The 15751-nt window shown below is 42.7% G+C and overlaps 1 protein-coding gene across 1 annotated transcript; it reads right to left on the bottom strand.

Moving 5' to 3' along the window:
• Positions 1 to 162: 162 nt before the first annotated feature.
• Tmem17 (transmembrane protein 17) lies at positions 163 to 9010 on the bottom strand. Its single transcript, XM_008835177.3, has 4 exons — positions 6935 to 9010; positions 3929 to 4032; positions 3248 to 3361; positions 163 to 1596 (listed from the first exon to the last, which is right to left on the bottom strand). Exons 1-4 carry the CDS (start codon positions 7032 to 7034, stop codon positions 1321 to 1323), a joined length of 594 nt encoding a protein of 197 aa, XP_008833399.1. The 5' UTR covers positions 7035 to 9010; the 3' UTR covers positions 163 to 1320.
• Between the last annotated feature and the right edge of the window lie 6741 nt (positions 9011 to 15751).

Here is a 15751-nt window from a genome sequence, read left to right as displayed (position 1 = left end):
GGGGCTAGAATCAGAACTGGTGCTCCTGGGGCCCAAGAAAGGCACTGAGTTGGTCTGGGTGAGAAGGTTCAGGAAGCAGTATTGGTTCCCCAGGTGTCTGGGGCCCCAAGACTAGGAGTGGCGCAGGGCTCAAACTAGGAGTATAGAACGGCCGAAGCAATTTTTTAAAAGTAGGCAAAAGAATTAATAAGGCAAACCATGGAAATTCTAAGATAAGCATGAATTACGATAAAAGAATTGGAGACAATTTCTAATGTAGTGTAAGTAGTCCCTCAGTAAAATACATTACTTATAAAGGTGTATTTCCTTATAGGACAGAAGAAAGCCTGAAAATTAAATATTCTATCCCTCAGGATAATCGAAATAAACACTTAAAAATAATGTTTAGATAAGCCCAAGAAATTTTGTTCTTAATTTCCTTAAACAGGTTTCTTTTTTTCCATAAGGGAACACGCTCCAAATAGGATCATAAGTACAGCTCTCACCGTGTGTAACATGGGTCAGGCTTCATGTGAATTTAGTGGCTATGTACATGTATCAGTGTTTTATTGAACAGTAGCCTTACAGATGAACTCAATGGGGCCCCCTACAGTGCCTGCTTTATAGTGGGTGCTCATACTTCGCTTCCTTTATAGCCCTAATTAAAACAAACTCGAAACTCAGAAGAATTGCACAAGACAAGTAGACTGTGTTGCTGACACTGTAACACAAATAGTTTATAATTTATGGTAAAAATAGTTTGCATACCGCCACCGCCACAAATACTGAACATGGTTTTATGAAAATTACAATTTTATGACAAAAATATTCCCTAAATACCAGAATCCACCTGCCTTCATCTCCGTGTAACAACTGAGACTAGATTTAGAATTTAGCACTAGCACACATGAAAACTTGGTCTCTTGGTTTATAAATATAGTCTAATGCATAAGCATACTGACTAGCAAGCATTTCCATATGCTTCAAGAAACATCACAGCCCATAACTGACAAGGTTAAAAGAAATATACAGATTTCTAGTTCTAGATTATAACTAGAAACATTACAGAAAAGCTGGTAGGCTACAGTCAGCAATAGACAGACATGTAAACACCTGAAAATCCTACAGCAGCAAAATCAAGAGATTCTGCATCAGCTGGACATCTAGACTTTGGGTTTGATGTACTGCGTTCACATCCCATGTGCGGTCTCATCACTGCCTCCAGGGGAAGCTCAGAGCTAGAGTATACAACCCCCCTTTGCTCATGCTCCACCACAGATGTTCTGAAGCTCTCTCGGTCTTCTAGAATCATCTTTCAGACTACCACTCAGCAGTACTGGATCAAAGCTCTTCTATACATGACCTCATCCTTCTCACATCTCCTTTTGCAGACAGGTGGTCAAAGTCTTGGAGGTGGAAATGAGCTGCCAACTGATTGACCATTTTCTTCAAAGTTAGAAATGCTGAAATGACTTGGAAAGTAAGGAAGACAGTGAAGATGATGTGTACTGCCTTCTCCAAGGGCAGATTTGTTAGGCCTTCATTAAGGAGCAAGAAAAGAATTAAAGGCAACTGCAGTAGAAGGCTCAAAAGCCAAAAGCCAGCCAGCTCAGGAACCTGCAGAGACACATCAAGAGTTGTAAGATCAGGAAAATATAGCTTTTTGTTATGCACACAAACAGGTACTCAGTACTACAATGACTACAGTACACTGAGTAATTCAAAAGAAGCATTCCATGGGCCTTGCCCTTAGAGAGCTATCTAGATGAGAAAAACAATGTGAGACAACTTATACTTCAGCAAAAATTGAAATGCAACATGAAAAAAAATTATTTTGTGTTGCATGGTGGCACACACCTTTAATCCCGGCACTTGGGAGACAGAGGCAAGTGGATCTCTGTCTTCAAGACCAGCCTAGTCTACATCGTTAGCTCCAGGACAGCTGTGGCTGGAGGGAGACCCTGTCTGAAAAACAAACAAAAAATATTTTTATGTGTATTGTTTTGCCTGAATGCATGTAATGCATTCAATGCCTGTGGAGGCCAGAAGAGGGCATCGGATCTACTGGGATTGCCATGTGGGTGCTGGGAACCAAAACCCAATCCTCTTCGAGAGCGCAAGTGTTGTAACCACTGAACTACCTCTCCACCCCCTGGAATGCAACATTTAAAGGTACAGATTAAATGCCACAGAGATAGTGTTAGAGTAGGTGAAAGAAAGACTTCAAGGATGTTCAACTTTTAAAGTTGTTCAAAGAAGGACAGGGACAGGGATGGAGCAATGTTTTGGCAGTTAAAAGCATTTACTGCTCTTCCAGAGGACTCCAGTTTGGTTCCAGTACCCTTATCTGATGGTTCATAACCACCTCTAACTCCAGCTCCAGGAGATCCAATGCCCTCTTCTAACCTCCAAGGGCACTGGACTCATGTGTACACACATACAAATAAAATTTTTTCAAAAAAGGACAAGGAAAGAGGTGACAGTCTAACCTGGGAAGCACCAGCATAACTGGGAATCAACATATCACCCTGGAATGAGTGACTGGCTGAAGAAATGGCAAGAAGGGCCGGGCACAGTAGGGCACACCTTCAATCCCAGCACCTGGGAGGCGGTGGCAGGAGGATCTCTGTGAGTTTCAGGCCAACCTAATCTACATAGTGAGTTCCAGGCCAGCTGGGACTACAAGGAGACCCTGCTCCAAAAAAAAAGTTAAGAAATACAGCAAGATATACTGGTTGGCTTAATTATGATGGACCTAGCAAACCACAGAACTATTTTAATACTCTAGAAACTGTAAATACTTAAGCAAATTGATGATTTTGTAAACAGAGGCCTGGCATAGGAAGTGGATCTCTCTTCTCTCAAGGATCTAAACAGACACATTTTTTTTTTGCAAATACATACAAGTACCAAATGTACTGTGATCATATTTACCCCCATCCTCCTCCCTCATCCTCTCCTACTCTGGCTGACTCCCTTCTCTACTATTGACCAAATATTTTCAAGATTAAGAAGAAAGCTTACCAATTGCTAGTGTTTACTATGTTCAGATACTTTATATCAGTTCACCTAACCTCAATTAACTCATTAAGTATTATTTTCCTTGTCTTATATATATGAAGAAACCAGAGCTCAAAAGATTAAGCAGAGACGGAAGTCCCCAAGTTGGAGCTAGGCCTTTGGCCCAGGCCAGCGCTCCTACCACCCCTCCCTGCCTTGTACTTACTGAACTGATGTGCAGCACTGAAAGAAAGGAAGACGAGCCTACCTTCTCCTGCAGGTTACCCAAGTAGCCCAGGTACAACCGGATAGCTTCAATCAAGGTTATTAGGATGATAACAGTGATCACAATGAATTTGTAGTAATCAGGCAAGACCGAATACTAAAAACAAAAAGCAAAACATGGGGCTGGAGAAGATGGCTCAGAGGTTAAGAGGTTGTTTCCCAGCACCCACATGGTAGCTAACAACCATCTGGAGCTCCAGTTCCAGAGGATCCGATGCCCTCTTCTGACCTCTGTGGGCACTGCACAACACAGGTACACTTACATATATGGAGGCAATACACTCATACACATAAAATAAAAATAAATTTTTTAAAGTAAAACATGTTTATAAAATTTTGTAGAAAGCAACACCTGCCTGGAATAGAAATTTTTTTAATTAATCAATTTAATTTTGTATGAATGAGTGCTTTGCTTGCATGTATGTGAGTGCACCTGTGTCTGTAATGCCTATGGAGGCCAGAAGAGAGTGTCAGATGCCCTGGAACTAGAGTTATGGACAGTCAGCTGCCATGTGGGTGCTGGTAACCAAATCCAGGTCCTTTGCAAGAACAGCCAGTTCTTAATGGCTGAGCCATCTCTACAGCCCCCAGAATCAAAGTTTTAAGAACTTTTCCTGGCCATGTCATGTGAGGGAAGAACAGCAGTAGCGAGGCATAGACTTACCTTCATGTGAAGCATCATGATGCAGCTCACCCACCACAGTGGGAAAAAGTAAGTGTTAAAATAAAGTGACATCTGCAGTGGCAAACTGGAGACCATTTCATTATCTACAGAAGAAACAAAAAAAGGACAAATTTGTAATCCTGTTCAATGCCCTGTAAATATTTTTATTCCGAGAATCAATAATATTGGCTCAATAAAACTCCAAATGTTAGACCTATTTATAATCATTAATACTATAAGGAATAGTCACCATAATATCTTTTACTTCAAATATTGATTATCTGGGGAGTATGTTTCATATTATTTACTTATTTCATCATTACAGTTTACTGACGTTTTTGTACACTATTTGTTTAGATTAAATATGGAGTATCAGCTGGGTGTGGAGGTACATTCCTGTCATCCTGTCGGAGGCTGAGGTAGGGGAATAGCAAGTTTGAGGCTAGTCCAAGCTACGTAGGGAGTTTGAGGCCAGCCTGGGTTACGTATGGAGCCTTATCTCGAAAAATCCAAAAAAGGAATGTCAGTATGAAATCCTAAGAACAGATGATTATCATTGCTCCTTTAGGGCACTATGTAAGAGTTCTATAAAATGAATCTCTTATGGGTAAACTCTCATATGATAACTGCCCTTAAACTATAGATACATATGCTCTTCCTTTCAGCACATCCTAACCCTCTACATTCCTCAATACCCAATCTAGTGCCACTTTCCCCTCAAATCCTTCCTTGATCATATTTTCCCACCCCAGCAGAAATCTCTTTCCCCTTCAGGTATTTATCACTCTACACTGTGTATAAGAAGTACTGGCAAGAATCTTACTCCTCACCCAAGACGTAGTGTGGTGCACTGAAGACATGGCCTTTAGAATCCAAATGAATCTGGACACCAGAGTTGAGATAAATTAGTTGACCGTTCTGAGCACTAACTTAATCATCTCTGCAGTGATAACATTAGAACTCCTCACAGGCTGCTCATGAGGATTAGAAATATTGCAAATATTTCCTTGACCACTGTGGCTGTCACACTTAATGGGTACCCATCCAACAGTGCCATCTTCTACAACTACATACAGTCTCAAGGTAAGCACAGACCGTTTCCTGCTCACAATCTATTATCTTGCTTTACATAATCTGAATACCAAGCAACATAAGCAGGAAGAACGAGCTTCTGAAAGCATACTATCATGAGGATTTCACCAGGGGAGCCATTTGTGACACGAGCTCTGTTTAGCTGACCCAATCCCCTTTGCTATCAGGTAAGGAAGAAGTGCCTGCAACTAAGAATTTGATTTTTAAAATGAAGCCCTACATTCTACATTTAACTACATTTTAAAAATGGGCATATATTTTAAATTAGTTGGTCTAAATGTACGAGTTTTAGAAAGATCAATATGAATTTCTTTGAAACATTTTTTTCTTTTTCTCCGTGTTTAAAAAATTTAATATTTAATACCTTAAAATATTAGAAATAATCATGGTCTCTCACAGCAAAACAATCTCCTTTACCTTCAAGATTATGCCTGATTAGTGTGATCTCCTTTTGCATATCCTAATTTATTAAATTACCCCTGCTACAGGAATGAATTTTTAAAATCTGTTAAGTCTGAAAAAAATTCACTAGCCTAGGATTTTTTTTTCCTAAGAGTACAATTCTTGATCAGCTGTGGATGTGGCATGATATAAACTTATTACAGTATAATCAAACTTACTTCAGATCCACCAAGAAGAAAACATGGGAAAATAATAGGACATTGGTTAGAGCAGAAACTGTAGTCAAATCTTTACAAAGAGACTGAGGCAGGAATATTCAAAGTTCAAAGCTAGTCTGAACTAGAAGTAAATTTCAGGCCAGTCTGGGCACTTAGTGAATGTCCTACAAAATAAAGTTTTCTTTGTCTGTTTTGTTTTGTTTTTATTAAGGCTGTGGGGATCTCAGTGATAGAGTGGCTACTTAGACTATCAAAGTTCTAGGTTCAATTTCCAATGCTGGAAAAAAAAATTGCAAGGAATTTTGATCAGCTGTGGATGTGCTGATCTGTTTGACTTCAACAGATTAAATTTATTCAGTTGCAAAATTGTTAATATGTGAAAGAATCATGAAAGTACAAGATGTGATTTATTAAATTTTACAATTTCAAGTTGAGGTCTGTAAATGAAATTTAAAGCATTATATTTGGACAGGCAAACTTTGCAGACCAACCACCTGTATTGGCACAGGCAGCGAACTTAAAACAGCTCTTCTCATGCTTAAATGGTTGGGAAAAAATACTTTGTGACAGGTGGAAGTCATATAAAATTCAAGTTTCAATGTCCTTAGTTTTATCCAGCCATGTCCATACATCACTGTTTAAGGCTGCTGTAGCAGCCTACAGACTGTAAAATATTATTTGACATTTTTCAGTATCCATCTACTGACTTCAGACACCTTGTATTATCAGATTTTAGAGCCTGTCAAGGCTCACCCTTAGAGTCAGAAACATGGAAACACAATTTTCCAGGTTTTTCGAAATAACAAAGCGGCCACGTTTGGGGACTGGGCAAATGACCAGATGATAAAATGCAACTATGGGAGGTGACTTTGCTTTCTAATGATCTTTTAAAAAATAGTCCAAACCAAGCGGAAGCAAAAAGGTCCTATTCCCTGAAAGAGTTCACGCGTGGAAAAAGGAATATGGGTGTGATCTGCGACGGAAGCAGTAAAGGCGGCGGAGGAAGCACCGCGGGATCTGGTTCCAGGAGGGCAGGAAAAGACCGACAAGGCAGGGACGGGGATTGGGACGCCGGCCGAGTGGAGGATGCTTTCCCAGTCAGCCATCAGAGATGGTGGGAACCGGTGGGCTGGAGCACGCGACCGCCCGCCTCGCGGACACGAGGGCTCCAGCTTCCTACACAGGAAGGTGCCACGGCGGAGCAGCGACACCCGGGCTGAAGGCGAAGCCGCCATTTTTGACCCGGGCAAGGCCTGCGCGGCTCGACCACGAGCCACACCCTTGTGCCACTCACCCGCAGCCTCACTGGACTCCGGCCCGGTGCGGGTCGAGTCGCGGAACACCGTCCGGCTGAAATTGCCCAGGCGCTGACGAACGGGGTCTGGCAGCTCCATGCCTGGCCTCCCGTCGCCCCTCAGGTTCCGCTGCTCAGCGGGCGCCGAGATGTGCCGCGGTTCCCACGGCTACCGGGCTGCGCCAGACGCTGGGAACCTGGCGCGTAGGCCCGGCTTCCGGAGGCTTCCGGAGCTAGCGAGGCGCAGCTGTGTTGAAATGGCAGCTCCCTTAGCCGTGCCTTAAGCCCCGCCGTCTTAAACCGATCACTAGAAACTACTGGGGACTGGGCCACACCGCGCACTCACACCGTGCCAGTGGGGCTGTAAATTGGTGCACCGTTTCTGGGGGGAAACAACGAACTCAGTTCTTAAAAAATGCTGTTGACCCAGTAGTTCTGTGGTTGGATAAAAATCAAGGAGAAGGCTAAAGAAGAACCAAGTGTGCACAGGCTCTAGGAAACTGGCAGGAAGGAATTCAATGTATTAATTTAAGCAGTTGCCTGGATAATGGAATTGTGGACGGTTTTAAAAACTTTAAACATAATCAGTATTTTCCAGCTTTTAAAACAATTTTTCTTTTGGAAAGAGGAAGAGGAGGCAGGAGGATCTCATGTTTGGGGCCAGCCTGGGCTACATTGCAGCATCCTTTCTCACAAGAAAGTATTAAGTGTAATATGCATACAGAAAAAAGTACAACTGTATCAGTATCTCAGGAAAAAACCTTACCAGCATCCAGAGGAAGCACCTTTCATGTCCTTTCCTGTTCCCTTTCCTATTTCCTAAAAGAACAACAGTTTTGCATATTTTTATACTTTATAGAATACTCGTACAGTAACAACTTTTTCAAAAATCCGACTCTGCCTTTAACATCGCCTTCATGTGATCATACCGATAAGTTTATCTGTTCTACTGTTGATAAGCATTTGTGTATTTTCTAATTAGGAGCAACTGAATAGTGCCACTTTAGTGGAAAAAATGCCATTTGGTGAGCAGATGCCTGTACTTGTGTACCCAAGAGTGGAATTGCTGAGTCAGGCTATGTGAGAACTGGTTTATTATGGTCTGCCAACCGCTTTCCAAAGTGACTATACCGATTTCTCCAGCCTCTAAGCACGTTCCTGTTATCCATGTACTTCACCAACACTTATATTACTTCCTTTCCTTTTAACCTTTCTCATGAACCCGTGGTGAACAGTGTTTTTACAATGGTCATTGCAAAACTCAGCTCTCATTCCAAAGGGGTAAGAGAGCGTTTCTTCTGAGGTAAACATGCGTGACCACAGCTTGGGGGACCAAGGACTCAAGTTGCCCTAGTGACCATAATGGAAGCAGTTATATGAATTTATATTACTACAGAACAAAAGACAGCCATAAATCAATGCATCTTCTAAATCCATTAGTGGGGTCATCACAGTACACAAGCTATAAGCAAGGTAGGGAAATCTCTGCTGCATTCCAAATGCTGTGTGATGGCCTTCTTGGCTTTTGAGTTGGTAAGCTAATAATCAACTAAGTTAATAGATTCCAAAGGTTTTACCTGGTAGTTGATAGAATGTTAGATCAGATGAGAGGTGGGTGATAAGTGGATATTAAGAGGATTAAAGATAGGCCAAGATAATTTTGGCTTTTGATCTGCAGCTTTCCAACTCTAAACGGTCGCAGAACTTGAAATCAACTTGCAGAGTCCTCAACAAAGGTGTAGCTTTCCCAGGGAACTTCACTTTACACATTCAAAAGGATAATTCACATATGTAAATGTCAAGAGGGAAAAATAGGAGGAATAGGAGGAAATGGCTTTGTAGCTAGGATTAAAATCTAATTGAACAAATGTATATCCCTATGAAGACATTCAACCCAGTGAAACGCATGGAGACAAGTGCAATAGTGTTTCAGCTGCTCTGGTGAAAGAACACTGAGGTTTCTTGTTACGTAGCCTTTAGCTATATGTATGGAGTCTTAAAAAATTGTGTTGACCTCATTAATCTTTCGTTATACTTTCCTTTTGGGTGTTTAAGACCCTACAGTTGGCCCAGATAAACCACTTTATTTTCACTCTTAAGATGTTTGAGGATCTGGTCCTCAGGGATAACATGGGCTTGGGAGAAGCCCCTGGCTCCATTCTTTTACGAGTTCTGCCTATGAAGGTAAGTCAAAGGTCCTGCTCAACCATGGCTGGCTTCACTTGGAAGCATGGAGGAAATGTTTCCTCTGTGTTGACCCTCCTCTTTGTAGACTGGACACTGGTTCAAGTCCATCTGGTGGGGTCTCCATAGCCTCCTTGATCAGGAGGACTGGTGACTCACCACAGTTACGGGACATTTTGAGAGATGCTCATAGTCCCCTGGAACTTAGTCAACCTAGGAGGCAAAGGAGCAAAAACTGTCTTTTATGTCCCTCTGTCCAAATTAGTATAGGCCTCATAGTATGGCTGTTAAACATTCAAGAAGTTAGTTCCATCAGTCTGGTACTTTTAATTACCATGTGCCATGTAGATAAAGCTTGGGCAAAGACCAAATGCTCTCAAATAAACCTTGCCTAGGCATATATTAGAGTCCATATGTATAGCTAAAGGCTACATAACAAGAAACAATGCCAGACAAGAGATACCTTCCCTTGAGTTATTGGCCAGGGTGTCCCAAAAGACTCCCAGACAGTAACCCAGCATAGAACTGGGAAAATGAACAGCAGACCCCAATCTTATCTAAAGGAATATTGACGAGATTGCTGCTAGATGAGGAACAGCTGATCTTCCTAAAACAAGGATCTCTAGATAGGCTGACTAGATTCAGCAGATGGACAAGCTCTGGGGACTGGCTGGGGGTGCCAACAACACAGTGGACAGTAAAAGAGATGACAGAGTATATGGGCTGTAGTGGGGGGCGCTATGGGAGGGTGCCATTTGGGAAGTGGGTGTATAGATGAATAAAATTGTTGGAATGTTCTATATGATATACATACAAAAAAATCAGCAAATTAAAAAAAGCCATATTTGAGGAGGAAGCATAAAAATTTACTTCATGTTAGTAGAGGTGATAAACATTACCATTGACATCTACTTGATGACTTTATACACATACTCAGGTGCCAAGGATCTGAGTGTAACTGACTGTGACTAGTAAGAATCAGATACATAGAGATTAGATTAAAGACATGTATAAACATCTAAGTGTTAGTAGCATTAAAAATGTAGGAAACAGCATATTTTAAAATGGAATGGTAAGTGCTCAGTGAGGTATCACAGTATTTTAGGAACACAGAAAATTTGTGGTTAAACACTTGGAAAATGTAGGCTTGGACAAATTATACCTTTGGAAATGGAGATCTTTTTTTAAAGGTCAAAAACTCATTCAATTTTATGTTTTACAGGGTTTATACTGAGTTCAATATTGTATAACTGTATTAATTCAACTGTGAACCTAAAAATTTATAGCCACTTTTGAAAGAGATGTATCCTTGCTCTGGAAATTGTTACGGAATATGTTAAAGCTGTAATGAAAAAAAAATAATTAAAAAAAACCCCACTGAGGTGTGCTAGTCAGGGATGGCTACATTTTGCTTTACTTCAGCTCAGAGCTCAGGACTTAGCATGCCCAAAAAGGCTTCCAGGACCTCCCCCTCTTGTTTTGGTCACATTGCTGGCCACTCTGTTCTGTATTTTGTGTTTATGTGTCTGTCGTTCTTATCCATGACTCTTTGAGGTCTTTCATCTTACGGTGTTTGACTTAGAGTCAGAGTTGGATGACTCTGGTGAATAAAGGGAAATAAAGGCCTGATTGCTACTCCCACAGCTTTTAGTTCAAGGACTTAGCCTGTATGTACAGTTCATTCTGTAGAATGGACACTTCATGTGTTAAAACCTGGTGGATAAGAGATAAAAATGAACAGTGAAGAATCATTTTTCATATATTAAGTGAACCAAGATTTTTATGGAGGGAACAATGAAGTTCAAGGTTCTCCTACTCTGCTGATTGAATTATAATTTGGATAACCCCACTGAGATAGCAATTGACAATATGTACAAATAACCTTAAAAGAGTTTCTGCATCTAATGAAATAATCCTGAATTTAGGGCTTTGTTTGGGCAAAATAATCATAGAAACAGTTTAATATACCTAGCTGTGCTCAACATTATTGATATGAATTTTAAAAAGAGGAAGGAATGAGGATTTCAAGAGCTTAGCCACAGGCCTAGCTGTGCAGATTAAGATGGGCTGGTAGGCTGTAGTGGGAAGCATAGCCCCCGGGAAGCAGAGGGAACAGGTTTACTTTCTAAAACTCTTAGCTTATCATCTAACAACTGTGTGTTCGATTTCAGACCATGTTTTATAAAGGGAGAGTAATGGTAGCTTACTATTGTGGTTGATATAAAGATTATACCCTTAAATATACTTTCTATTTATACATGGTAGCTATTATAGGCACATCTATGAAAATGATATTTATCAAAAAGAAACACCTGCTGTGTTTAGTTTTCTGATTTACACTGTACTGGCTAAGTAATATGGCTATTGCTTTCCTAGTAAAGACTCTGGATGCAATTAACCATTAAGTCAGTTCATGCTTGTTAACCAAATTTATCAAAGCCTGGATGAATCCTTTTAAAGATTTTTTTTCTTCTAACATTGAAAAAAGATGTGAAATACCTTGTTCGGTTTGTAATTATTTTATCAAAATCCTGGATAAAAAAATTTGGTAGAATTGTGGGTGTTTCCCTTCTGTTTTTATTATTCAAATTTCCTATAATGAACATATCTTTCATAGCTTTAAGTCTTACTGAGAATAAGTTGAGAGGCAGAAGCAACGGTGCCACAAAGTAAGTCAACAGGCAGAATTTGAGAGGGTGGCAGTGTGGTTTGGAAACAGTTCTGCATGGCTCACTTCGGAAATGATCCAAAGGGCTCAAAAACCTTTTCAATAGTATTTTGGTGGCTGATGCTCACAGTTTTTGTTTGTTTAAAGGCAATCACATTTGTGAATACTGAGGTAGGTACAGGAAGAAAGCCATTTTCATGTCAGTCAAGGGACTAGTGTAATTTGGGATCCCCATCGTGTAAGTCTGCTGCTCACTTGGAATTTGAAAAGAAATCTCAACTCATAGTAGTCATTAGAACAAGACTAATAGTCTTACTTTGCTCTTTAAGGTTAAACAGTTCAGTTCTTATACCAATGTTAATGTTCAATAGTTGTTGCTTCTTCGATAATTGCTTAATCTATTTCATTGGAGTTTAATTACATGTATAGTTTACTTTCATAAAATTTTTTAGGCTAATATGATTGTTTATCCTTTACAAGAGGCAATTTGCCATATTGAGTATGTTCCATATTTAGCAGTGATAGTCTTACTGTTCTAAGTTGTCCGGTGTTGGGACAAGAAACTGATTTGGGGAGTCGTTTACCCTTAGAAAGATGTGAATTCTTGCTACTTGCGGTGACTTTGTCAGTTTATTGTTCTAAAATGAACAACGAAGACATTTCCAAGAATATAGATAAATTTAAAAGATAAATGATATCTTTAGTAAGATTCCATATTGTCGGGGCTGCCTGAGTGCAGCCACACCCTCGGCCTATGAGTTCTGGAGTCTCCACAGCCTGACCTAGAGTCGGCCCACCTGTCTGGTCACTTTCGATTCTCACCAAGATGGCGCCTGGCACAGGTCAAGGGGGAGGGATGGGGAAACTCATCCCCGACATAGGATTAGCTCCACCTGGCCCTGCCTTAGTCCTGGGTACAGAGTGGCCCCTCAGCCCATAGGTCCACGACACCAGAAGCAACTGTCACTCACGGCTCAAACTTCCCGCTGTGAGACTTTACCTTTAAATACCTGTGCCTGCTACAATAAAGTGTGTTCCTGCTCTGACTCGGCACCCGGCTCTGTGTTCCTTTTGAGCCCCGCACTCACCATCCCGCTCAACCCCGAGGGGAAAAACGGATTATTGGCTGGCTCTGAGGATTTCCTTTTCCCCTCCCCGCGTGTCGGAACTGACATCTGGTGACTCCAACGTGATTCTTCGCTAATTCTTCGCTGACAGGCCAATCGGTCTGCGGGTGAGTGACCCCCATAAGATATAGGGAAGGCCAATTCTAAGTTAGATTCTTCTCTTGAGGCATTAAGGCTGCTGCTTAAGAGTCGTGGCCTCAGTCTGTCAGACCAACAAGCAACCCAGGCCTGGGATTACATTAATGAGACAGCACCCTGGGTTGCCGCTAGCAATCTCTTTGACTGGGAGACCTGGGACAGGGTAGAGAGACTCACGAAAAGGTCCCAGATAGAAAAGGGTAAGATCCCACCCCTGGGAGTTCTCCCCACGATCTCAGCCCTCAAGGGCTGTTTCCCTCCTCGGCCCCCAATAAGGGGGGGGCTGCTCTGAGTTTCCTAAGTTAGTTACCCCCCATCCTGATAAGGAAGCCACACAAAAAAAGGAGGACCCACCAAAGGCCATGCAGAGGAAGGAGAGCCCACCGACCTCTCAGGGAAACCTTTATCCCTCCTTAGATCCCTTTGAGGTGGCCCCCAGCCCTTTAAACCCCCTGTTAAAAATGAGATGGAGGATAGCCAAAATTCCCCCCTAGGCGCGACGGCACCACCTGATTATGGTATTGAAAGAAAGTACCCCTTCGAGGAACCCCAATTATATCCCATCAACATTAACCTGGGGGGGGCACTGCCCAGCTATCTGGTATCCCTGGGAGGCCTCAGACATTAAAGAATTAAAGAAAGCCATCACGGAAGATGGCCCCGGGTCCCCTTGGGTAGAGACTTTGTTGCAAGGCTTGGTTTACCAGCCATGCACTGCCCGGGACTGGACGGATCTTGCTAGAGCTGTCCTTCCTAGCCCTCTCTTTATTAAATGGTCAGCTTTATATAAAGAGGAATGTAGACAACAGGCAGAGACTAACCGGGCCGCCAATCTTCCAGTACCCATTACCTTCAGCATGCTGACAGGAAGTACTGATGCCTATGCCACAGGGGTCCAGCAGTCTGCCATTCCCCCTCCATATCCTGACCAAGTTAGGGCTCTAGGCCTGCTGGCGTGGCAAAAGCTAGACTCTGGTCCCACAGAGCCTGCAGTTTGTGGGATATACCAAAAGGTGGGGGAGCCCCTTCATGAGTTTGTAGATAAAGTTGAAAAGAGCCTTAAGAGAAAGTTTCCCCTGGGCCGCTGCGGGACCAGTTTGTTAACATGCTCATATGGGACGGCATGGATACGGATCACCGCATGGCATGTGCTGGGCTTAAGGACTGCTCCATCAGCCGATGGATAGTCACCTCTAAAGATGTGGGGACAAAAGCAGGGCAGACCCAGGCCATGTCAGCCCTCCTCCAGGCCCAGATGCAGGCCCTCACACAGGCGCTAAAGGACGCCTTCCATAGGGAGGAATAGAGAGGAGCCTGCTGACCCACAGGAAAAGGGACGATGTTTCAATTGCGGCCAGACAGGGCATTTCCGCTGGCAATGCCCTAACCCATGTCCCAGGGACAACCCCAGACCTGCCCAGGATACCCCCCGCACTCTGTGCCCAAAATGCAAAAAAGGTTTCCATTGGGCCAAAGATTACAGGTCAAAATATAATATACGGAGAGAGTCTTTAAACTTCTTGAGGGCCAGCTCCCAGCCCCGTTAAACAAGGGGAAGAGACATGTGCAAGCCTACTGGACAGTTCCTCTCGTCCTTGGGCTGAGGCCCAAGATGACTTTAACCATTGGGAGTAAAACCTTTAAATTTCTCATTAATACTGGTGTGGATCACACAGTAATTAGAAAAGAAGAAGTTTCACATTCCTGGCAGCTGGTGCCTGGCCCATCCCTACTGGGCATGGGCAGACAATCCACATTGTGGGAAATGGCCACATGGCTGCCCTGGATTGATCTCAATGGAAGTCGTGGAGAGGTGTGCCCTCTTGTGGTCTCTGGCTTAACTGCCAATCTTTTAGGACAGGACATCTTGGGAGAAGCTGAGGCCTTTATTACCACTGACCATAAAGCCTCCTACAACGACCTCCTCGACACTGAGGAATTCGAACAACAATTTGGGGATGAGAGGGCCGCTCATGCTAATTACAGGGATGACCCCTACTTTAAACATCTTAGAAAGACACCCCCGGGTGCACCCCCAATCCTAAGGGCCACTGCTCAGCCTCCGTCGTTCCCAATTACTTGGATCTCAGGAGACCCTGTATGGGTTGAGCAGTGGCCTCTACCCTCTAACAAACTACAACAACTCCATCAGTTAGTTCAGGGCCAATTAGATCTTGGCCATATTAAACCTTCTCCTAGCCCCTGGAACTCACCTGTTTTTGTTATAAGAAAAAGCAATGGGACCTGGAGACTCCTCCAGGACTTGAGGGAGATCAATAAAAGAATGGCCCCTATGAGCACCCCCCAGAGGGGAATGCCCTGGATCCCCTCTATCCCTGCCTCCTGTGCCCTAGCCACCATAGATATTAAGGACTGTTTTTTCTCAATACCTCTACACCCAAAAGACACAGAAAAATTTGCCTTCTCAGTGCCCTCATTAAACTTCAGAGGGCCAGACTTGAGGTTTGAATGGTCTGTTTTGCCACAGGGCATGGCTAACAGCCCTGCCATTTGTCAGTATTATTTGAGCCATATCTTTGCCTCTATGATCAAGAGGCCAGATGTTCTATTTTATATTTATATGGATGATATAATCTTGGGGAGTCCGGATCCCAATGACCTTCATGGCCTAATTTCTGAATGTATAGCCCTATTACAGAACCATAATTTCAACGTGGCCTCGGACAAAATCCAAACTGT

This window comes from Nannospalax galili, unplaced genomic scaffold, assembly GCF_000622305.1.
Source record: "Nannospalax galili isolate Female #2095 unplaced genomic scaffold, S.galili_v1.0 scaffold2377, whole genome shotgun sequence".
Classification (NCBI taxonomy): Eukaryota; Metazoa; Chordata; class Mammalia; order Rodentia; family Spalacidae; genus Nannospalax; species Nannospalax galili.
The sequence above is the reverse complement of the archived record's forward strand: the minus strand, read 5'-3'. Positions and strand labels throughout refer to the sequence as shown.